Below are 24,509 nucleotides of genomic sequence, written 5' to 3'. Positions count from 1 at the left end.
CCCAGACACAAAGTATCAAAAGGCCAGGAGGAGACTAAGGCACAGTCTCAAGGCAATATTGAATTACAGGGAGTGACTGGTGGTGCTGCCTAGCAGTGGGATCTTGAGAGATCTTTGCTAGAGCCGGTGAGAACCATTTAAAGACCAGGACCCTGAGGTGGGACCATGACAAGGTGGTGACCACAGGCGGGATCCTAGCAGGTGGCGCCTGAGGTAGGATCCTGACAGGAAGGGTCCTGACCCCCCCTCCTGCAATTTCTGTGAAATGAGCTAACCTTCCAGGTCTTTAGCCAATGAGTGAAGTCAGAGCTGTGATTGACAAGGGATTTGTTGAACTCCAGGCAATAGCTAGAACCCCCTGTAATTCCTGAAAACGACTGCCTTTTCCCGCTTCTCTCTGCATTCTGGTTAATGGTGTGTGTCTGCATATCACATGAGCTTTCATAGCAGCAGCACGTATGTCTGCCTGCTCACTTTTCTCTCTCTGTGCACATCCAGCACAAGGTCCAGAAGATCAAAGATCTTGCTAGGTATGCATAGTAAACAATGTCAGTTTACAGCGTACCATGCCAAGGAAATACTGTTGGAACCTTAAGATCAAGTTCCCGGATCACAGCATTAGGAAATGTCATATGGCAAGAAAAACAAAGGCTATTAAAAACACAGCATTTTAACAATTTATAGAATGTTGAGGGAAGAAAATTTAGGTATTATTATCATCATCATCATATCACTTTCCTCACAAAAACAACCCAAAGTGACTCACAATAAAGCATTAAAACCAATTATAGCAAACAAACTGATAAACAATCAGTAGATATCCCAATTCAGCAAAACAGTACAATGAATTATATTAAGTACTCAAATCAGAGTACCTGTTTATGTTATTAATTACAGTGTGTTTTTTTCAAGAAAAAAAAAGAAAAAAGAAAAATTCCCCAAAGCAAGCTCTCCTGGCAAATTACAAATCAGACAGCCTTATAAAAATGTTAACAAAGAAGAGAACTATAAATCTCAGTTAGTATGGGTACTTACTAAATAATCATTCTTTGAGCTTGAAGATTTTATAAGTCTTTTATAAGACGCGCTTGAGAGTTTACAAGGCAGCCATGCACATTTGCTGGAACTTACCCTGAGGGTTATAGATCGTGGTGGTTTCTGAGGTGGATCTTCGTGAAGCCTGTCTCCCAGTGAGGCCAAAATGCGTTTTCGATGGCCAAGCAAACTGATTTTTAAAACCTTTTAAAAAAGAAAACAGTAAGAAGCTTATGAACAAACAAATCTATTTAAAATAACCCATGATTGAAGAACCTCCCATAAAAATGTAGCTATATAACTATCAATTAGAATATTGTCCATTAGGCTGAGGTGCAGAGAAGTAATGTGTAAAAAAGCACATAATAATAATAGAGCTTGATGGTAAGAAATCAGGCCAGAAAGAATGCCAGAAGGAATCCAAAATAGTGAGAGGCAATGATACAGAATAAGATAAAAGGCAAGCAGGTAGAGATGTTCCATTTCAAAAGGCAGAGTATGAAGGATAGAGCACTGGGAAGACAGAGAATTACAAAATGAACTTGAAAGAAAATAAAAAACGAGAATAAAAAGACTTCCAAAGTTCGGGTTTGCCATTTTAGGGTTGAAGTGGGAAGACGAGAAAGGTTTCCTACAAAGTAAACTCCTTTTGATGTACAGACAATTTGCTGCAGTGGCCCTCCAATCATAACATCCTTTGAGAACTGCAAGCTAGAGTAAAGAGGATCACATGGGCTAGCATTGGGCTCATCCAGCAGAGAAAATTGCTTCATACTAAAGATGCTGTTTTTACCTCCGTTTTCTTTTGCACCGTCTGCAGTGAGTGGTCAATGCTAGCTGCACACATGGTCTTTTCCATTCACACAAGAAGTTCTACCTCTATGAAGGATCAATCATGCAGTTTCCTATGACCACGCCCTTGTTGCTAGGGAATCGACCATGCTCAGTTTATTCTACCAGCTGCAGAAGGTTCCATTAAAAAAATGAAAAATTGAAGTGCTATTATCTGTATTTTCACTGCCTATGGTTGCTAGGATACTGCTAAAAGTACAAACCTTTGAGCAGTATTACACTTTTGTGCACAAATTAGGGGGGAAATTAAAATGAAAATAAGGGCACCATTCATCTGCCAAGTAGTGGGGTTGCTTGTTGCAGTAAAAAGCTGTAGAACACTGCCCCCTGTGGCTGTTTGCAGAATTGCAGAACTGTTTGCCAGCAGAACTGAGGAGAGCAGCCTGGAGCTGCCTGTCAGCCCACAGGAAACAAATAAACAAAGGTAATTATATAGTGGGTGTGGAAAGGGGTGTATGAAAAAGTAACAATCAACACACCCACCTAAAAACATTGAACCAAAGTGTCTGCAACCACTAGTGAGCGGAGTTGAGATGTATAGTTCTCTACTTTTTGTATTATCAGCGGATTGGGTTAGTACATATTTACAGGGGGGAAACTGTGATAACTTCTGTTTGCCAGTAATGTCATGCGAACAATGCTAATTAAGAGAAGATACAAGTAGCAGCAAACACATGGTAAACCACCGTGCAGATAAGCCCATACACTCACAGTGGACAGTGAGGGAATGCATGCGGATACAACATCTGCAAAATTATTTGTGCAGAAACACACTCTGGTAGTGTTGGCACTGCATCTACAATTCTCATCCAGCTCTAGTGGGAACAATGGCAGATGAACAAATGGTTCTCCACACACTTTCCTTCCATAGGAACAATTTGGTTGGGCTACATATGTGCTGCCACTACTCCCAACTCTGAAAGAGAGTTGACACAGTGCAAGTTGCTGCTGAAAGATTCTGCTGGAAGAGTACCAATCCCATGGTGGCATTTGGTAGGTAAGCAGCAGGGAAAATTTTAATCTACATGTATTTGTTGCATATTTTTGGTTTGCTTTTGTTGCTAAGGCTCATCTGACATACATGTATCCAGAACATTAAACCACTTGAATTAGGAAGGCAGATCTTTCTATAGAGAAAATATCTGACACATTCACATCCACCCCAGCAAGACAACCAGGCATTATATTGTATTGGATGAAACAGATTATCTTGACCCATCCCAGTCTGGGTTCAGGCCTGGGTTATGGGACTGAATCAGCCTTGGTCTCCCTGATGGATGACCTTTATCAGGAGAAGGACAGGGGAGTGCAACCCTGTTATTCTTACTGGATCTCTCCACAACTTTTGACACCATTGACCATGGTATCCTTCTGGGCCGACTTGGTGAGATGGGTATTGGAGGCACTGTTTTACAGTGGTTATGATGCTATCTCCAGGGTCGTTTTCAGAGAATAACCTTGGGCAACTGTATTTTGCCCCCCTGGCAGTTGTGCTGTGGGGTGCCGCAGGGTACATCTTGTCCCCCATGCTGTTTAACATCTACATGAAGCCCTTGGGAGCGGTCATCAGAAGATTTGGGGCAAGGTGTCAGGAGTATGCTGATGATACCCAGCTCTATTTCTCTGTAACATCTGAATCAGGAGAGGCCGTGCAAGCCATGGACCAATGCCTGGACCCTGAGGTGGGCTGGTTGAGGGTCAATAAACTGACTCACAATCCTAGCAAGATGGAGACGCTGTGGGTTGGTGGTTTCCGAGTTTGGATAATTGGTCGGTTGCCTGCTTTGGATGGAGTAGTACTCCCTCTTAAAGAACAGATCTGTAGTCTGGGGGTGCTCCTGGATCCATCTTTGTTGCTGGAGGCCCAGGTGATCTCTGTGGCTAGGAGTGCCTTTCACCAGCTTCGGATGGTAAGACAACTGCGGCAGTTTCTGGACAGGGATAGCCTGACCACTGTTGTCCATTCCAGGTTGGATTACTGTAATACGCTCTATGTGGAGCTACCCTTGAGGTTGGTCTGGAAGCTGTAGCTGGTGAAACATGTGGCAGCAAGACTGCTCACTGGAGCAGGTTATCACCAACATGTCACTCCGCTACTGAAAGAATTGCACTGGCTACCTATTAGCTACCGGGCTAAGTTCAAGGTTCTGGTTTTGGTGTACAAGCCCTATACAGTTTGGGACCAGGATACCTGAAAGACTGCCTTATCTCTTATATACCCAGCTGATCACTGCGCTCTGCAGGTGAGGACCTCCTTCAGATACCATCTTATCAGGAGGTCTGTTCCGCACAACATAGGTAACAGCCCTTTAGTGTAGTGGCACCAACCCTTTGGAATTTCCTCCCCTTAAATATTGGACAGGCGCCATCTCTGTTATATTTTTGGTGCCTATTGAAGACCTTCCTCTTTCAACAAGCCTTTTAAGTAGAGACATTATCCCAGTCTGCATCTGTGCTGGAATTGCTTTTTAATATATTTTTAAACCTTCTTTTTAAAAATGTTTTTAAGCTTTTTAAAATATTTTTTAAAAGATGTTTTGTTTTAATGTGTTTTTAATGGTTGTTGTATTTTAATATATTTTAAAGTCTGTTTTTATGATATTTTAAAGTGTTTTTAGTGCTTTTGTTTGCTGCCCTGGGCTCCTGCCGGGAGAAAAGGTTGGATATAAATCAAATAATAAATAATATTGCCAACATTTGGTGCTTGTTACTAAAAAGAGTTTTGCAATTGGTCTGTGATAGAACATCTGCATTACATCACTGCATTATCTATCTGTTTATCTATATTTATCTATCTATCTATATTACATATATATATGCTACTGTGCATTTTAGTAATTGAAGTGTTATAAATTGATATGATGCAATAATTATACTCTGTTGAAAGTTTCTTAAAGTTGACAGATGTGTCTGTGGTGGGCTATGGAGCACATGTAGCATGAGAAATGTGTCTGATGATGGCTGATATTGAAAAGTACACATTGTTCAAGTTAAGGCTGGCATTAACTTAAACTATTTCTCTGTCTGAAAATTATTTTTCTAAATTATATTTTAAATGAGGATATATGCTTTAAAATGGCATTGTCATCCTGCTTTCTCCCTGCAGTTTTCACCAGTGTACATTCTGGATGACAAGAGCCACACATTTTAAAAAAATAAAGGATGATACACATACACACACAGCACAACACAGCACTGGTAAGCTTGATGAGTTTTAACAGATAAGCAAGGTTATATATGGACTGAATATGCTAGTACTTTACTTGAAACAGCAGCCCTATTAGGTAGTGGTTATTCATGATGTGAAACATTTAATTAACTTCTGGTACACAGAAGAAAAATGTAGCCCTGCACATTCTTGTTCATGAACTAAGATAATGGCAACTATCCCTCTCAACAAAGAACTAGAGCTAATTCTTGAGGTATAACTCATGGTCCAGTCTACTTTTATGGTATCAGAGCTATTGCCCAGCAATTCATTCCTGGGCCACTTGGGTCATGTCAGAATCCTGGATCATATGGGTGGAGTCCATAATATGGTTCCTACTCTCACCAGTGTTGCCTGTCCCAGAAATGGGCAATGCTACATAGTAAACTCCTCCCATGCAGTCCAGAGCTTCTGATATTATACAAACAGCATGGGTAGGAGCCATATTGACAGGCCCATGGTGGTCCTTCTGAACAGATTTTGCCACATGGAAACAAACATATGACTTTTACATATATCTTCAAATGAAAACGTGGCATCATCTTGTTCAACCACTTTTATAAGGATTTGAACAACACAGGAATTTAATTTGAGAGAAAATAAAATAAAAACGTTTCAGAAAATTAGACCAGAATGCTAATATGAATTGTCCGAAAGAAGGGGGACTGCAGTGGCATGGAATGGCTCTTATACATTACCAGGGGTTCATATTTTAATAACTAAGGATGCTTCCACAGTAACCATTTTCTCTGGAATGGGCTCAGTTTAATTCACTTACTCAGTTCACTTACTCAGTTTTTATGAAAACAACAATTTATGGCCCTAGTACAGTAGTATAATGGCAAATGTAGAAGTGTAGGGCCCCTTCATGCCACACCTCATCGGGCATCCATGCTCTCTCTCTCTCTCTCTCTCTCTCTCTCTCTCTCACACACACACACACACACACACAGAGAGAGAGAGAATTTGATGGTGTGTCAACCTGCCACCCCCTCCCACCAGGAGAAGGAGGAGGGGCTTCTGCCAGCCTCACTCACCCACCCACCTTGTTTCCTTACAGGAATGGCAGGGCCGTGGGAGGGGCAAGGCCAAGGAAGGAGAGGGAGCATTGCTGCCACCACCTAAACATAGCCTTCTCTACCTCTCCCTGCACAGGCAGATCAGAGGAGGGAAGAAAGGAGGGAGGGACGGTACTGCTGCTGCTGTTCTTCCTCCACCTTGGCAAGGGCACCAGGAGAGACGCTGCTTTTCCTTGGCTGGGCCCACAAGTCAGTCCGTGTGCTACCGCCACTGCCTCTTCTTTGTCCCTGTCCTCTGCCTTGGCCCCTCTACCCCTCCCAGCCCCCTCCAATCTGCCGCTCCACAAACATCATGGAGGAGGAGGAGGCAGGAGAGGAGTTCAGTTTTGGCTTGTAGTCCCTAGGTTCTGTGGGGCCCATGGGGCACAGAAAATTAAACAGGATCCTTGTAATGTTGTGTGTCATACTAAATAACCGAATAATTTAAAGACATCTGCACCTAGTAAATACTCCTAGTTTATAATTGTTAATTTGGGCATTCTTGATTAATGAGCAAATAAATTTCAGACACAAAAGGGCACCATGAATTTCAAGTGAGCAGTCTAAAGGACTCCCAAGAAAAATTGAAATAAAAAGGTGTTGCCTAAATAATGGTATGAAAAAGTTTTTTGTTTTTTTCCCTCCTATCTGGTTCATGAACAATCCCCCCCCCCGGGTTATTTTAGTTTACTGGTAACAAAAGTTGGAAAGGGTTTAAACAAACAAATTAACAAACATTCCTTTTCTCCCAGGCATTTTAATAATTTTAATAATTTTAATTTTAACATTTTAACATCTCAATTTATTTTTAGCATTTTAGTATGCTAGTATATTTGTATTTTAGTGTGTTTAAATTGTTCTATAAGCGGTTTTAATTGTATTTTGATGTCTTGCTTGTTGTGAACCGCCCAGAGAGCTTCGGCTATGGGGCGGTATAGAAATTTAATAAATAAATAAAACTGATAGAGTGCAGGCCGCAGCAATAGTCTTCCCAACAGCGCTAGACTACGGAAGAGGAAGAGAAATGGGAAGAGAAGGCACCACACCATGTGAGAAACATGACAGACTATGGGCTGGGGTTGGTGAATATTTGCTTAATTCCAACCTCCTGCAGTCAGAATTAAGATTTTTTTGCCCACCTCAGCCTGCAGCCTGACTCTTGTCCCATGTGGTGCCTTCTCTTCCTGTTCCTTCTCTGTGGTCTGGTCCTGCTCAGAGAGGCTGTTGCAGAGGGGGCCAGCGGCGGGGCCACCTGCAAAAAAGTAACGTGACGGCATCCCACTGCATCCTGCCAGCAAAACACCCCTGACCTATTAGCTGCCCCAGACATCTCCTTAGCCCCCATCTTCAAATCAATGCCTGCTATTCCTTGCTTCTTCCTAGCTTTTATCTAAAGCACCTCAAACTGGCAAGAACAGTTGAACTCAGTGGGATTTACTTCAGAGTAGATATCATTAGGCTTGCAGCTCCCCCCTTCCTCATCTTTTCAGTCAAGGGCTGGTTAACGTCACATGTCTTAGACTGCTGGGAACATGCTACTGGTTGTTAAAGTGCCAGTTAGTAGTCTTCAGCTGGCTGTTTTCCAATTCTTGAGGAGAATTGTGGCTCACCCTGAGTTACAGGGCTAGCCCCAGGCATGCCAAGGCCCTTGGCACCAGCTTGCCCCAGGCCCCGGCATGTCCATGCATGCACAGCAGTGCATGCACCCCACCTACCTGTCTCTTCTTTTGCAGCTATGTGGGCTGCATGTGCAGCACTACCATTAACCAAGATGGTGGGCAAGGTTTCCCTAAGGGGCTGAAGCCTCCATCGCCATCTAAGTTGATGGCACTCATGCATGCACATCTCTGCCATCAACCAAGATGGCGGCAGGGGCATCAGCACCTTAGGGAAACCTCGGCTGCCATCTTGGTTAATGGCAGCCACAAAAGAAATCAGCAGAGAAAGGTAGGTCGAGCGAGGGAATGGTAGACAGCTCGGAAGCTCCACAGATCACGGAAGGGGAGCGGAGGGCCCCCTCAGGGGCCCTTGTAGTCCCAGGGCCCCTCAGCCAGAGCCCCACCAAACTGCCCTTTAGAGCCGGCCCTGCTGAGTTACACTGACACATTCCCTCCCTTCCCCAAAAACATCACAGCTTTGCCTGCAGGCAAAGAAAGGGACAGATTATTTGCATTAGAGTCAACATCAATCATGACATTTGAGCTACAGCTGGAGACTTTCAGCTCAAAAGGCTATAGCTCGGCATTGGAGCTAATTTCAAGGTAGAAAAACTCGCTACAGGTCATTCCCATACTGCAATAGCAAACCAGATGTCAATACAAAGTGTGATTAGAATTGCAAGCACAGGCAATCAATGAGCTCCATCCCTATAACAAAGTCAGATAACTCCTGCCACCAATTCTTTGATATCTTGGGTATGGCACAAAAAGGCCAGATCATTTTTTTAATTAACATGTTGACTGCTGCATCTCCCAAAAGGTATTCAGTGTCTTCCAGGTTATGTGCAACTCTGACCATTAGTTGTACCAGGCAACCTTTCACATTCACATAAAGATCTTCAAACTATCCTAAATGTCTTCGCAGAAGCATATGGAAAGCTTAGGCTCTCAATATTAAAAAAACCAAAGTGCTTAATCAACAGGTGCGAACTAGTCCCTCTGTAGCACCATCAATCCAGCTTAATGGTGTGACATTGAAGAACCTTGGTCACTTTCCCTATCTTGGCAGCCATCTCTCAGTAAAAGCTGACATCAATGCTGAAATTCAACATTGTCTGAGCTCTGCCAGTGCCGCATTCTCCCAAATGAAGCATAGTGTTCGAGGATCGGGATATTCATAGGGAGACCAAAATGCTTATTTACAAAGCCACTGTGCTACCGACCTTACTGTACACCTGTGAAACATGGACCATTTATAAACGCCACTCCCAACTTCTTGAAAGCACCAACGCTGCCTCCAAAAAAAATCTGCAAATTACTTGGGAAGACAGACAGACTAATATTAGAGTTTTGGAAGAAGCAAAGAATACCAGTGTTGAAACAATGATCCTTCAACATCAACTTCACTGGACTGGCCATGTTGTTCAAATGCCTGACCACCATCTTCCAAAGCAGCTACTTTACTCCCAACTTAGGATGGAAAACGGAATATCGGTGGACAGCAAAAGAGGTTTAAAGATGTTCTCAAAGCTAATCTAAAAAAATGTAACATGAGCATCGAGAACTGAGAAGTCTTGGCCCATGAACATCTCAAATGGAGGTCGGCTATTATCAAAGGTGCTATGAACTTGAAGAAGCACAAATACAGGGCGAACGGGACAAATGAACTAAGCAGAAGGCACGTCAAACAAATCCTCATCGCAACCATCTTCCATCTGGAAACCTATGTCCTCACTGTGGGAAGCTGTGTGGATCCAGAATTGGCCTCCACAGTCACTTACTGGCCCACTGTCAAAGACCTTATCTTGGAAGACAATCTTACTCAGCCACGAGTGATCACCAATGAATGAATGATGATCATTAACAAAAAATAATAGTTATTTATTGGTATCTCTCTCCCCACGTTATAGTATTGAGAACATAAAATACATCTTTACTAACTTAACATAAAAAAGGCAGTCATATTGGCAGAACTATATTTAACACTGGGAATTCAGGTCACAATAAGGTCTGACAGAATGGGAGCCAGCAGCAATAGCACAGTTCATTCCTTGCTAAGGGGGGGGGGGGAGAGGTAAAAAACAAAATAACACATGTATTTTGGATATATACATTTATTTTCCTAAACCTGTATTTCACACATAAACATTTGCCCTAGGGTGAAAGCTGGCATATAATACACAGTGTAATTGCTTTCATTATTTTGAAAAATAAATATGGATGAACCATTAACCAAAGTGAATGCATGAGGCATGCATACCACAGAGATGATGAAGAAACACTGAGGCTACACTCCTGAGAGTTAGTGGGACTTTCTTCTGAATAGACATCAATAGCACTGCAGTAAAGTTTCACTGCTGGGAAAACAGTGAGAAGGTATATGAAACAAATTTAAAACCTTCCTCTCGACACCAGCATCTCATCTATGCATTGAGACTACATAACTGTGCCTGTCTAGCTGGCTCTGCATGTGGAATCGGTAACATTTCAAAGAAAGCTTCCTTGAAGGTCTTGGCTTTTAGGTACTATACCTACCTCCTACCTAGCAATGTAAATTTCACTTCCAGGATCATACAACTACATTTCCCTGTGTCATTGGTATTAGCATACACTTCAATCAGACTCCTCCCTAGCACTATCTAGATGATATGTGATATCCGCAACTTTTCCCCCAGGCAAGTAAGTCACCATGTGGTCTACATGCTCATCACAAACCCAATTATCTACATCTCTAATGATCAAATTACCCACTAACAGGATACCCTCCCTCCCACCCACTTGAGAAACATTCTCAGCATGAGATAATGAACTGCTCTACCCCAAAGAAAGGGTCTCTTCTAAAGGATCATTTCCCTCTTCCTCAGAGTGATGATCTCCTTCCACAAGATCCTCATTCCCCATTACAGCAGCTGTGGGATCCAGCTCTCATGCCCCCAAAGGCCTTGCTCACCAACCTCACTGCCTCTTTCAGCTTCCCAATGTCAGTCACCTGGCCTCAAAACAATGAGAGTCTTTCCCTGAAGTTCATTGCGCCAAACACATAGCCACGACTTTTGCCCAGCAAGCAGACAGCCATACATGTGACATTGCGTTGTCAGACAGTGTTTTTCTTTTTTTCCAGTTGAATGTTATTGCAACTTACTGGTGGTAAGGTGTCTCCTTCTGAAGTACTGGTTTTGAATCAATATGCAATGTAACAGTTACCATTGTAAAGGGCTTTACTTTTTCAAAATAAATATGTATTCAGTGACCACACATGTTTTATTGTACACTCCAGCTTCCTGGAAGACACCAAGCTATGAAGAGAAAGCCACAAAGAAACTTGTACACAGCAAGGGCAGGAGTTCCATTACTGCTCCTGGACATAATTAGTCTAAATATTGTTTCCACAAGCACAAGAAGAGGAACAGTGATAATTAACATGATTAATAGTGAGACAGAGTAAAGGATGGTAATAGCTGGGTGGTAAGCACTCAGGATGGATTCAAATGTCTAAGTCCATTTTTTTTCTTTTTTGGGGACACATCTAAAACATGCACACGGTGCATGAAGTAAATATGGTGCAGAAGTGCACCTGTCTGTACACTTGTCTATACACTGTCTGTATGGTGTGATGCTCCCCACCATACAGATAAAAATAGTCCCAAAGTTGATTCCAGTTTCAATGATATTTGATCCATTTAAAGCTGTGACAGAACACTGAGGCAGCAGCACTGGGATGTTTTCAATATGCCTTGTTATTACAATGGGATTTTCATTTTCTAAAGTCCTGAGTAATAAGATCAAACATTTATAATACAGAAAATCTTGTTTTTTTCCTTACAAAAGTGAGTTTTTGAGGCTTAGGGTGGATGGAGGTGGGAAGCTTACAAAAAATACTGAAATGTCCTCAGTCACAGGTCAAATGCCACTAAATTCTATTTTTAGATTATTTAGTGTTCGGTTCCCTAAAAGCCTGCTGTTTTAGAAAGAAGGCTGCAATGAAAGCTGGTATTCCTGGGTTCTACAAGAATGTCCAGTATCCCTAGTGATGTGCAGTATCCCTAGTGATGTGAAATGTGGAAAATAAGCAAAGCTGAAGAGAAGGCTCGACCAGAACTACAAATGGAGTAGCAGACTAAGTGTGGCTGTATATCCCCAATTTCTCCCTCCAGAAAAAGTCAAGAAACCTTTCCTCCTTTTCCTTCTCCAGGCCAGAGGCAACAAATAAAGCTTTCTTGGATTAAATGGACTTCATTTAGACATTCCAGAACACCAATGGGAAGACTGTGTCCAGGTCCCTAGAACAGGACTAATTACCTACAGATGAATTAGTAGAAGCCTGAAAATGATCTATGAAATAAAGATCATAAATGTCAAATTCCAAAAACATGAAACACAATTAACACTGTCCTTACCGTTAATCTATTACCTGTTTCACACAATGCTCTGTAACTATACAATACATCTCTGATTCTTCCCCTACCAACATTGGCTGCTTGTTAATTGACTCCTGCTTCTGTGGTCTGCTGGAAATCCAGGTCAAGCCAACACATTTCCATGTGCATTATCAGAAGAAACATGGTAATCAAAACTGGAACTCTGACAGACAACATATGTAGCAGATATTGGGAGGAACAGCCGACCCCCACCAAGGAAGTAAGTCCTAGATGGGTTTGTACTCTTCATGATGACTGCAGCTTTTGACGCAGTAAACTGTTACAATAATGGTTGCTGTAATATGTGTAAATGTATTTTTCAAAAACCCGCTTGTATCTCACTCCTAAATCTCTCTGGGTGTGACTCAGCCATGTACTAGGCTGTTTTGTAGTAGGAATCAAGGTATATCTCTTTGCTTTCTGATAATGGGGGAACAGAGTTTCTGGCAGTTCAGTTCAACTATATTAATTTGTATGTCCCCTGAACAACATATAAACAAGGATATTTTAGTTGCAGTGCAATTATAGTACAAAGAGAAAATATGGTTATTTATTTATAAAAATATTTGTATTCCACAGTTTCAAACAAATATAAGCGTGTTTTACAACAGCTATCATACAATAAAAACCACACAAAAATTAAAACAGATCACCAGCTATTACGGAATATTTTTTTTCTTGAATGTCTGCATAAGCCTGGTGGCAAACAAAAGTTTTTAGCAAATGTTTAAAAGTTAAAATAAAAGGCACCTGCTGAATCTCTATTAGAAGAGCATTACACAGAAGTGGGCCAATAACACTGAAGGCTTGGTTTTGTGTTGGTGTCAGATGAGCCTCACCAACTTGGGGGGGGGACAACAGGTGATGCTTCAGCAGCTTATACATATTGCAGGAATGGTGTGGACAGTTTTCTTAAACATAGCTTAAAGAATCACAAAAAGCATTCCTAGAAATCCTATCTAAACTGGATACAGTTATTATCTTGAAAGACAATGGTCATCAATGCCAGTTAGCACAACATATCATAGCCTGGCATCCTGCTGTTATTTGACTCTTAATCTGTGAGGAAGAAACACTGTGGGTGGGAGAGAACAGGCTCTGTGAGCACAGCAGGCCAGTTGGATTAACTCTGCCAGGGGCAAGGAGGGGACATCAACAACATTTCTTAAAATATCTTTTCCCTTAATGCCTTAAGGTGAGAAAGGAAAGACTATTATCAAAGAAGGGTGACGAAAGACGGCAAATCAACAGCATTTTTAAAAAAATAGTAAATTCTCCCAAGTAGCACCAAGTATTGTGAAAAATTCCAGCAGAAAAGCTTATAGCCTGCACTCTAACAGGAGTGATTATTTGAATTATCTCAGTTCAACTAATCACTCCTGTTAGATCATGTATAGTGTCTCATGTAGATTCCTTCATTAAATGTTCAATGTCTACATGCTTGGACAAGAGAAATTTTTGTACATATGAAAACCAAGAAGAAAGAGCTGGGCAAATTATGAAAAGATGCCCAATATTATAGATTTTGTTTGAACTAACAAATATGTGAGGTGTTTTTTTAATTTTGTCTGGCTAATCTCAAATTCAGCAGCCTGATTTGATCCCCCAAGCAATTTTTTCTGGCCCTGCAAGACCCAACAGCAATTTTTTTTAACAAAGGAGACAGAGCAGTAGGGTAGGCAGACTCCTGTGCCTGATGGGGATAGAAATTGATCCCCCGTTAATCATATTGATCATTTGATGAATGGAAAAGGGACAATAATCACCCTTCGCAGCTGATCTGCATGGGTGACAGCTCTCTTCCTTTCATGACTTTTGAGAGTGACTGTATACGATAGTCAGTATGGATTTTTTTCATTCCACAGTGTTAAACTGAAAATACCCCCGTGCCATTCTTATCCCATCCATAAGCTCATTTCAAAACAAAACCTTACAAAACGTATAGTTCTGAACTCAGAAACGCTTCCTTAACAACCCTCTAAATTTTCATGGTGATACACAAAAGAGTCAGAGCGAATAGAGAGTTCAAAGTGTAAAAAGTCAGAGAGAAAAACCAAACCCTTTTGGACTTTTTTTCTGCCAGAGTTCTCATAATCTGTTGAAATTCATTAAAAATCAGCCATGTTCACAGAGTACCTGTAATCCTATTACTGACCTTGCCCCATACTCTGACCTTCATCTTCTGCAGTTTAAATGTTTAAAAAATGCCTGGCTGATTTTTAATTAATTTAAGAATTTTTGGCTTGAACTCAATGATAATGTCGGGCATGCTCAGTAAGAACCAACTGTCAGTGTTCTAAAAGCCAGACTCCCAGCTGCTAGGCTTGCCTAATCAAGGGGCCACACCCACACCAGACTTTGATTTAACTTTAGAAAGTCATGGCTTCCCCCAAGAATCCTGGGAAGTGTAGTTCGTGAAGGGTGCTGAGAAGGGACTCGTATTCCCCTGACAGAGCTCCACTGACCAGAGTGGTTTAACAGTCAGCCACTCTGATTGAAGCTCTGTGAGGGGAACAGGGCACCTCCTAGCAGCACCCTTCACTAACTAAACTTCCCAGGATTCTTTGGGAGAAGCCATGACTGTCTAAAGTCTGGTGTGGATGTAGCCAGGGACACCTTTGGTTTAAATTTGGGTGGGAGTCTAAATGTGCCTGCTGTAGAATAAAAAGATGGGGGAAATGCTGAAAAAGAATGATACTGTTCACAAGGTTTTCCTTTTGGAAAGGAAAGAGGCTTCCCCTCTGCCCAGTCCCCACCCACCCAATCTCCTCCCCTTCCCTCCCCCTCCCTTCCTGCCCTCCTCCTCTCCCCACCACTTCCACAGGTCAGTTTCACCTATCCTAAGCATGATTGCACAGGAGTAAATCCCACTAAAGTCAAAAAGCATGCAAATGATCAAACCTGTCCTCACCTCCTCTTCCCTTCTATCCCCTCCCTCTTGCCCCTTCTCTCCCCCTTCCTTCACCCCTCCCCTTCTAATCTGCTTCTAATCCCCTCCTTCCCCCTTCCCCTCCTGCTTCCCTCTCCCCCTTATCCCTTCCCTCTACTCTCCCCCTCCCCCTCTCCCATGGTCAGTTTTACCTTTCCTAGCCATGATTGCACAGGAGCAAATCCCACTGAACTCAATAAGCATGCAAATGATTAGACCTGCCTTTTCCCTCCTTCCCCTCTCCCTTCCTCCTCCTTTCTTCCTCTCCTCCCCTCTTCCTTCCTCCTCCCTTCTTCCTCCTCTTCCCTCTTCCTTCTTCCTCCTCCACTGCCCACTCCAGTCTTCCCTCCCTATGGTCGGTTTTACCTATCCTAAGCATGATTGCAAGGGAGTAAATACCACTGAACTCAATAAATATGCAAATGATCAAACCTCCCATCCTCCCCTCCTGCCTGCTCCCCTCCCTCTCCTCCCCTCCCCAGCCCCTGTGGTCAGTTTCACTTATCCTAAGCATGATTGCAGGGGAGTAAATCCTACTGAACTCAATAAGCATGCAAATGATCAATCCATTCTCAGCAAAATTGCACAAGATCCCATTTCTTACCTCCCGGACTAAAAAGCAGGGGAATTCACTAATAGGCAAAAAACTTTGTGGTTCAAGAATGCACCTATAGCCAACAGATATTTCTATCAAACTTTAAAAAGCAGGGAAATTGGACAGCTTTAGTGAATGCACCAGGGGATTAGGATACCTGACCTCTGAGATACTGTATTGCCCTACAAATTTGTCAAAATGCAAACACAATTTGGGTTGGTCTTTCACAGTCCAAACCACTTCCTGTGTAGCTTGGAAGAATTTGGTAATGTGTGCCTCTGAGAATATGGTGAGTGGTGGCAACTTCTGCAGTCAGCACAAATAACTGAAACAAGACATGTGTTGTGCTGATCTTGTTTTAGCAGGGAGGAAGCAACTATATTAAAACAGTTGATATTGTTACCGATAGTCACTTTAAATATGTTTGATTTACTTTGCAATTTTAGTGAAGTTTCCTATAGTAAATAATTTTCTTTTCATTCTGTTTCTGTGAATATGTGAAGTACAGCAACACTTTGCAACACTAAAAAACTCCAAAAACAATTGTGGAATAACGGAACAGACTGTTCTGCAGAATAGTTTCCAATGGACATGAGGAGTGTCTCAATTTACACAAGATAAAACAGTGGGAGGAGAAATATATTCTAGCAAAATTCTAGCTGTGCTCTATGTTTTTAATTGACCATGCCCACCTTTCCTTAAGTGGAGTAGTTTAAGCATAGCAGGCTGAAAACATGCATCTTGGGCAGGCCAAGTTTGGTTTTTCCAACAGCTAGAGTCATTGCTTAAGTAGCAACATATTGTAATCAGTCTGGTTTTACATCAAATTCAACTGCTAATGCACCCAAAATAGAAATAGAGCATAACATCCAGTTTGAAATACAAAAGGCTGTCTTGATCATCCTATGACATCGATCAATAAAAAGGCTTTGAAATTAATAAAAATAAATTTGACACAGATTTCTAGGATGAATAATAAGAGAAATATAATTTTCTAGGTTAGATTCTTCGTAGAAACAGTAGTAACACAGGAAAGAAGCAAAATAAGAACAACACCAACAAACATACAAAAATGTAATTCTTTGGAATCTTTGGAGATGGCAGGTGTTGCCACCATTCAGCATATGCTCAGAGGCACGTTACCAAATTCTTCCAAGCTACACAAGAAGTGGATTGGACTGTGAAAGACCAACCCAAATCGTGTTTGCATTTTTACAAATTTGCAGTACAATATCTCAGAGAGGAGGCAGATCTCCTGCTGCCCTGGTGGATTCACTATAGCTGTCCAATCTCCCTGGTTTTTAAAGTTTAATAGAAATATCTGTTGGCTATAGGTACATTCTTAAACTGCAAAGGTTTTTTTGCCTATTAGTGAATTATATTGGGCTGGAATTAGGCATACTTGTCTCAGCAATGGAGATATGATTTGCCATCCAACCACTAACCTATCCCTTTTTGAACCATTTCACACCATTTGACAAAGGGATGGAAAAAAAGTAATCAAAAGGAGAGACATATTTTTACAAGGAGCAAAAACGTTCTGAAAATGAACACACACACACAAACTTCATTTTAGCTAAGCAGTAGTTAGCAGAGCACTCAAAATTTTAAAAGTGTTCTAATTAGAAATTATGCCCTAAACAGTGTATTTTGAAAAAAAGACAACAACTCTTGAATCACTGCTGGAGACAATTTTTACTCTGGAAGAAATAAAAGATTAATAATTTATATGATGAAAAGCAAGAGGTAGGTATATTAATCTACATCATCTAAGTTTCCACACTACATTTTCCTGAGCATAAGCCAGAATACTGACAACATTAATTTGCCACAACATAAAAATCATCATTGGAACTATTATTAATAATGAATCAGAAGAGTAGATATGGAGTAAACTACAAGAAAACTTCATTAAGTATTATTTAAAATGTAAACAGTATTTATTCAGTATTTTACATAAACTCTAGGAATGTTTTATGTATGCATATTTCTTATATGAACTGCAACATTAAACTAACTGTTTTGTTTGAAGAGTAAATGAATTCTTAGCTCTATTAATTATGGAGCAATTATTAAACTATTTAGTATGCGTCCATATATTATGTTATTTTAATGCAGTGTTTCATACATGTTTACAGTGAAGATTCATTTACAGAGCGATCCTATGGAGATGGGAGTGTGTGTGTGAGGAGAATCCGTCACAGAACTATCACTTCTTTCTATGCCCAACCAGTTCAATATGGCCAGAGCAGGAGGTAGGGGGCAGCTTTTCCTCTCTCCATGATACGCCCCTTCCGTTCCCTTCTCATTGACACCAATGGTAGAGAAACGTAACTATGCCAGATACAGAACTGTTGTAGTTCTTGACCCTTTGTGGGGCTGTGTCAGGACAGCAAGGTGCTTCTAACCTGTGATTAAAAGGCCACCCCTGGCAAGTTCCAGACATACCTACAACAAGCCCCTTTTCCTCCTCACCACTGGTGACAGCACATCTAGACCCATAGAGCTTTTTGAAGGCATACCAGCTGCTCCTCCAGGGGTGGTGGTTCTGTCCTGTCAGTGGAGCATTTGTGCACATTCCAAAAGGTTGGGATAGAATTGTTGCCATAGAGAAATTCTGACCATTTCTTTATGGATTAATAAAACACTATTCACATGTTCAAATCACGTTAACAATGCTTCAGTTGAAATACAAAACTCTCCATCATAAAAATGTAGGGATGATTTAAAATATTCTGAAATTCCCAAACACCAACAGGCCTTGAAAACAATCAGCACATATTAACAGTCTTAAAACTAGGGTTGCCATGTCAGAAGCATCCCAAACACTGAGATTTCAGGGGCATGCCCTACTGATATCATAGGGATGGGCCCTAGTGATGTCATAGGGGAAGGATCCTAGTGATATCATTAAGCATGATACATTAATCATCAACCACAGTTGCTTGGAAGATACCACTCAAACAAAAACAAATCTCGGATTGGACATTAAGACAGAAATCTTATCTAAGTGAGGGTGTTTCCAGGTCCAGCTGAAGTGATGGGATCATTTCTTCTCACCTGCTTAGAGAGCCTGGATAAGGAACATTTATTCTAGCCTACTTGCTTCTGACAATAAGGGTTTAAGTGCCTTCAGGCCAGGCCAGTCACCAGAAGGCTGCTGTAGGAAGAAAGCCTAGTGTTGTGGAGATGTTAGATGGGAGCACTCAGGAGTAAAGATGAATACCGCTGAAGGCTGCAATTCTAAACGCATCTACTAGGGGACTAAGCCCCATAGAACTCAACAGGACTTACTTCTAAGTGCTTTTGGTAAGGCCTGGAATGCCTACCCCTGCCTTTTAACATGGCTGCTCCAAACTTCTTTACATACTTGATTCTTCACTGCAGAAAGAGGTTTAAGAAATTAGTAAGAGTTGAGAAGATTATCTACCCTTTCCTGCCTACTACATGGGCTGCTGTAAACTCACTTTGACAGCCAACTCAATTCCAGTGAGTAATAACTGACAGAGAGAAAACACACATGGTTTGGTCTACGTTCACAGGCAGTAGATTGGGAACAGCAGCAATTGAAGCCACACTTCCCAGTATGTTAATTCTCTTGTACCACTATTGCACAAGAAACAAACCATCAAGCAAGTAACAAGGTGCCTCATCAGTGGGTTTAAGGGGGTTGAGCTGACCACATAGAAGCACTGCTGTTGCTTCTGTGGATGTAAGGGAGTAAGGTCAGAGGTAACTGAAATGCAAACAGAAAAACAAAAAAAAAAGACAGTGATGATTTCCTAAATGCAATGCTATACCAACCACAAAAAGATTCCTATGAGTAAGACAGGAAACTCAGCATTCCACAACCAGTCAGGGTTCCTAACGAAAACTAAAAAAAATCCTGGCAGCCAATCAGCCAAGGTCACAGAAATCTCCATGCAGCACAACCTGACTCGAGGGCTGCAGTTGGTGTAGAAAAATGGAAATTCTTACTGTGAATTTCTATTCCCAGGGGTTCCTGGAGGAGTCATTGGCCTTAGGAATGGCGCCTCCCTCTGGGTCAGTAGGCAGGGTCCACTTCTGATGACTTCACCGTGGGGAAGGGGCCATCCTGCTCTCTCCAGACCATCTGGACAAGCAAGATCACCCCTTCGCCCCCCTGGATCACCTGACTCAAGTGTCAGAGTCCATCCTTCCGACATTTCCTGACTTGAACAGAAACTGGAGTAGAAATTGCCAGGAAATCCCCGGGTGGCCCCAACTACCACCCCACATGTAGGGCACTGGCAGAATTCACTAACCCCCGACCTGCATAGACTGAAAACCCCAGAATGAACCCCAGAAACCCCCGGGAATAGAAATTCATGGTAAGAATTTCCGTTTCCCCCCGGAGGTTCCTGAAAGCCAATCATTGGCCTTGGGACATACCAGAGCCCTTAAACAGGGTGGGATTCCAGTAATGCAGGTCACATCTTAACCACCCTCTTCAAGACTCTCCACCCAAAGGCTGCGACATGCTACTGTGCTGGCTGCCATTGCTCTAGCATTAAACTGCAGGGTGTCCCTGGAAGTGTTTGCTTGAAAGGCTGATGCTACAGAGATTTTCTTCAGCCCATCCTTAATGTCTTTGGGAACATCCTCTCTGGATGCGAGCTCCTCTGCCCAGAGCATGCCAGCCCTTGCCATCATCGATGTAGCTGCAGAAGCCCAGAATGCAGCTGCCTCTGCTTCAAAGTCCCTTCTCAGTGCCCTTCCACATGCTTGTCGCAAGAGTCTCTGGGGGGCCCTTCTCCCTCTGATGGGATGACCGACGATGAAGATAAGGCAGCCACGGGTGGGTCCACAGCTGGAGTTCTCGACAGGTCCATCACTTTGACTGGGAAGGAGTAGTGCTTGACGACAAGCCTGTGTGTCGGTTTATGTTTTGTGGGATTTGCCCATTCCTGCTTCCACAGAACATGAAAGGAATTCGGAAAGGAAAGGTTGGCCATTCGTGGTCGACCCTCTGGAAAAGCAGATCTGGAACCTTTTGAAGTAGAGAGTGTTGACGTGTCCAAGTTCTTCTCATTTACTTCAGGGAGTTCCAAGATCTGCCCAGCCTTAGCTACTAAGGGTGGAAAAAATTTGGCCTGGAAAAGCCTGCCCTTGGAAGGCAGGGCTTCCAGCATTTCCTCTGAAAGCTCCCCCTTCTCCCTGTCTTCCAAAGAATACTGCCTCTCTGAATCTGAAAGTAGCCCCAAAGCAGTCACCACTGCCTTACTATGTTTCCTTTTCCTAACCCCTTTCCCTTTGGTTTTGTGTTTAGACTTAGAAGAGCATTTGTGGCCCTTGCCATGGCTCTTCTTCGGCTCTGGGGATGACTGGGAAGACAAGGGGGGAATGGTAGGGGGGAGGGGGAGGAAGAGGAGGAGGAAACTGGAGAAGGGGACCTTGCTCGCCTCCTCTTTGCCTGAGCCCTCTTATGGGAAGGCTTCCTCTTTTTCTTTTCATGAGGGGGGGCATTGGGCTGTAAAGAACCTATTCCCTGTACTTCCTTGGCCACTATGCCCTTTACCCAATGCAGGAATTTAGGGAACTTCTGTTCCCCTAGGAAAGGCAAAAAGTCAGCACTCACCCCCTCCATTTGTTGGTTGCATGTGTTTGGCGCCAAAACCTGGCCACACCCCTCCTCAATAAGGCTGTGGCTGGAGGCCTCAGGCTCCTCCAAGAGGCAGCCTAGATTTGCCTCCTCCATGGCACCTCCGTGCGTTGCGACCCCACTCGATCCTATGGTGAGGGTTGGAGGGGCCAATAAAGCCACTGTCCTGTGGCTGAGAAATCGAGCTTCTCTGCTCACCACACTGTGGGGGGAGAAGTCTCATCAGTGCAGCAGCAGCAACAGTAGCAGCAGCAGCCACTTGTCCGGGTAGCGGTCGCACCTCTGCGAGGGAGACACGTCCCGCTGCAAAAAGCCTCCCTCCTTGCGCAGACGCACCTAAGTGAATCCCTACCCCCATGCTAAGCTAAGGACGGCTGGCGGGGGTGAAAGGGAGGGCAGAAGAAAGAAAGAAAGAAAGAAAGAAAGAAAGAAAGAAAGAAAGAAAGAAAGAAAGAAAGAAAGAAAGAAAGAAAGAAAGAAAGAAAGAAAGAAAGAAAGAAAGAAAGAAAGAAAGAAAGAAAAGTTTTAAAACTGAAACTGCTGAGCTCTTATGGAGCTCAGCAGGACCCAACCGAACGCTGCAGCAGGCAGGGCTGGTCTGGAGAGAGCGGGATGGCCCCTCTCCCAGGGTGAAATCATTGGAAGTGGACCCTGCCTGCTGACCCAGAGGGAGGCGCCATTCCCAAGGCCAATGACTGGCCTTCAGGAACCTCCAGGGAATGCTGGGGCACGATTGCTGACATGAGTGAGACCCTATCAGCACACAATACCTCTGCTCTGAAATCTGCACTGGTTGCCGATTTGCTTCCAGGCCAAGTTCAAGGTGTGCTTTCCATGTTACGGGTTCTACATTGTACTTGTTCTGCTTGTGTAAGAAATCAATATTTTAGTGTGGCAGTAACTACGCATTAGAACTCCCTGCTTATTTAAAACAGGCAGGTGCTTCATTGTACTCATTTTGTAAAAATAGTTCTGTTCAGGCAAGCCTACCCAGACATGTAGAAGCTATTATGTTTTTTATCTGTTTTTAACTCATTGTTGGTTTTATTATTGGATTTTAAATGGCTTTATTTATTGTTGTGAGCTGCCTTGGTTTCCAACCCTATCTCACAGGGTTGTTGGAAAGACTCCATACAAACACTGGAGATGTAAAAATACATGCACCACATATATTTATTGTCAAAACCAGTTGGCCATTGCAGAACATTTTTTTTAAAAAAAATAAGTATTAGTTTTCTGCCAAATAAAAGCAGTGACACCTAAGTAAGCCCTGCCTGCTTAAAAAAAAGGATCGGAGGGGGAGAGAAAGATTTACAACACAATCCTTTTCTATGTTCATTCAAAAGTCCCATTGGTTTTCAGCACAATCCTAATCATGTCTACTCAAATGTAAATCCTACTGAATTCAATGGAGTTAACTTCCAAATATGTGGAATTAGCATTGCAACTTTACTCTCAGAAAAGCTTCAGGTTATGAATAAGACAAATATACTGTCCTCTTCAACAGATCAGTAAAATTTAAACTTGTTTGATTCCTTAATTAGAAAAGTATAACACTGCAGCTTGTATACTTTTTAAAACCTCTGTTCAAAAATTATTTGAAAGATAAAATGTATAACATACCATTTTTGCAAGTAATTAAAAAAACCCTGCATGTACACTTTTATGCCTGCTAAGATCCTACTGTGATCTTCTGTTATAATGCAATGTTATGAATTACTCAGAAGCAAGTCCAAATCCTGTACAGAGAAAGTACTCTTTATGGTGCTGAAAGCTATATATTTACTGAATTCGTGAAGTGAGACAAGCAGGAAAATGAAAGTGTGAGCTTAGCTATTGCCTGGGGGCCAACAAATCTTGTCAATCACATCCCTGACTTCACTTATTGGCTAAAAACCTGAAAGTGCTGGAATTAGAGCAGCCAGAACTATCAGAAGCTGCGGGGGGGGGGGGCTGACATTTTCATAGAATCATAGAATAGTAGAGTTGGAAGGGGCCTATAAGGCCATCAAGTCCAACCACCTGTTCAATGCAGGACTCCAAATCAAAGCATTTCCGACAGATGGCTGTCCAACTGCTTCTTGAATGCCTCCAGTGTCGGAGAACCCACTACCTCTCTAGATAATTGGTTCCATTGTCGTATGGCTCTAACAGTTAGGACGTTTTTCCTGATGTTCAGCTGAAATCTGGCTTCCTGAAACTTGAGCCCATTATTCCATGTCCTGCATTCTGGGACGATCGAGAAGAGATCCTGGACCTCTACTGTGTGGCAACCTTTCATGTATTTGAAGAGTGCTATCATATCTCCCCTCAGTCTTCTCCAGGCTAAACATGCCCAGTTCTTTGAGTCTCTCCTCATAGGGCTTTGTTTCCAGTCCCCTGATCATCCTTGTTACCCTCTTCTGAATCTGTTCCAGTTTGTCTGCATCTTTCTTAAAGTGCAGAGACCAGAACTGGACGCAGTACTCAAGATGAGGCCTAACCAGTGCTGAATAGAAGGGATTGGTTTATATCTTTTGAACCAGACCACCTAGAAACTTAATTTTTAAAAATATGAAAGCTAAGAGTCTGGAGATTAAGGTGACTGACCTGGAGACCCGGCATGGACCCCCCAAAAATGGAGTCTCTGGGTGAAAACCAGAGACCTAGAAGTCCTACTTAAAATCTATCTGAATAAATAAGCTTTACACCAAGTGTGGGGCATCTCGGGCCCAGGGCCAAATGTGGCTCCCCAGGCCTTTCCTCCTGGTGCTTTTGACACTCCCCAGGCAACACTGTTCACCAGCCTTGATTCATGCCCTTTTCAAGTATTTTTGCCTGGCTGTAATGTGTCCCTCAACACTGATAGGGACTCCTGCGTGCTAGGATGGAGAACAGAGAGTGAGAGTGAGAGTGCGCATAGGAACTAGCCTACTGCACAAAGGTAAAATTTCTATTCATTGCTCTGCCCATTTTGGACTTTGGCCACACCCACCACTGGCATGTGACCCCTAAAAGACTGCACAGGCTGAGGAAGGCTGCCCTAAAACAAAGTCCTGCCACCAGTTTCCTTCCAAAGTTATATTTTTCAAACAAACAAAAAGCTGAGATTCTCAGGAGGCAGAATTCTATGGATGTTGCCACATTCTGTGCT

General features: G+C 42.5%; 1 protein-coding gene across 1 annotated transcript in view; it reads right to left on the bottom strand.

Moving 5' to 3' along the window:
* Positions 1-24,509, bottom strand: part of ANKS1B (ankyrin repeat and sterile alpha motif domain containing 1B) — a 573,173-nt gene that overhangs the window by 56,412 nt on the left and 492,252 nt on the right. Inside the window, exon 11 of the mRNA XM_061582729.1 lies at positions 1,132-1,239. Within this exon, the coding sequence (XP_061438713.1) occupies positions 1,132-1,239 (108 nt within the window). The remainder of the gene's footprint in view (positions 1-1,131; positions 1,240-24,509) is intronic.

This window comes from Rhineura floridana, chromosome 8 (genome assembly GCF_030035675.1).
Source record: "Rhineura floridana isolate rRhiFlo1 chromosome 8, rRhiFlo1.hap2, whole genome shotgun sequence".
NCBI lineage: Eukaryota > Metazoa > Chordata > Lepidosauria > Squamata > Rhineuridae > Rhineura > Rhineura floridana.
This window is presented reverse-complemented; position numbering and strand designations above follow the sequence as displayed.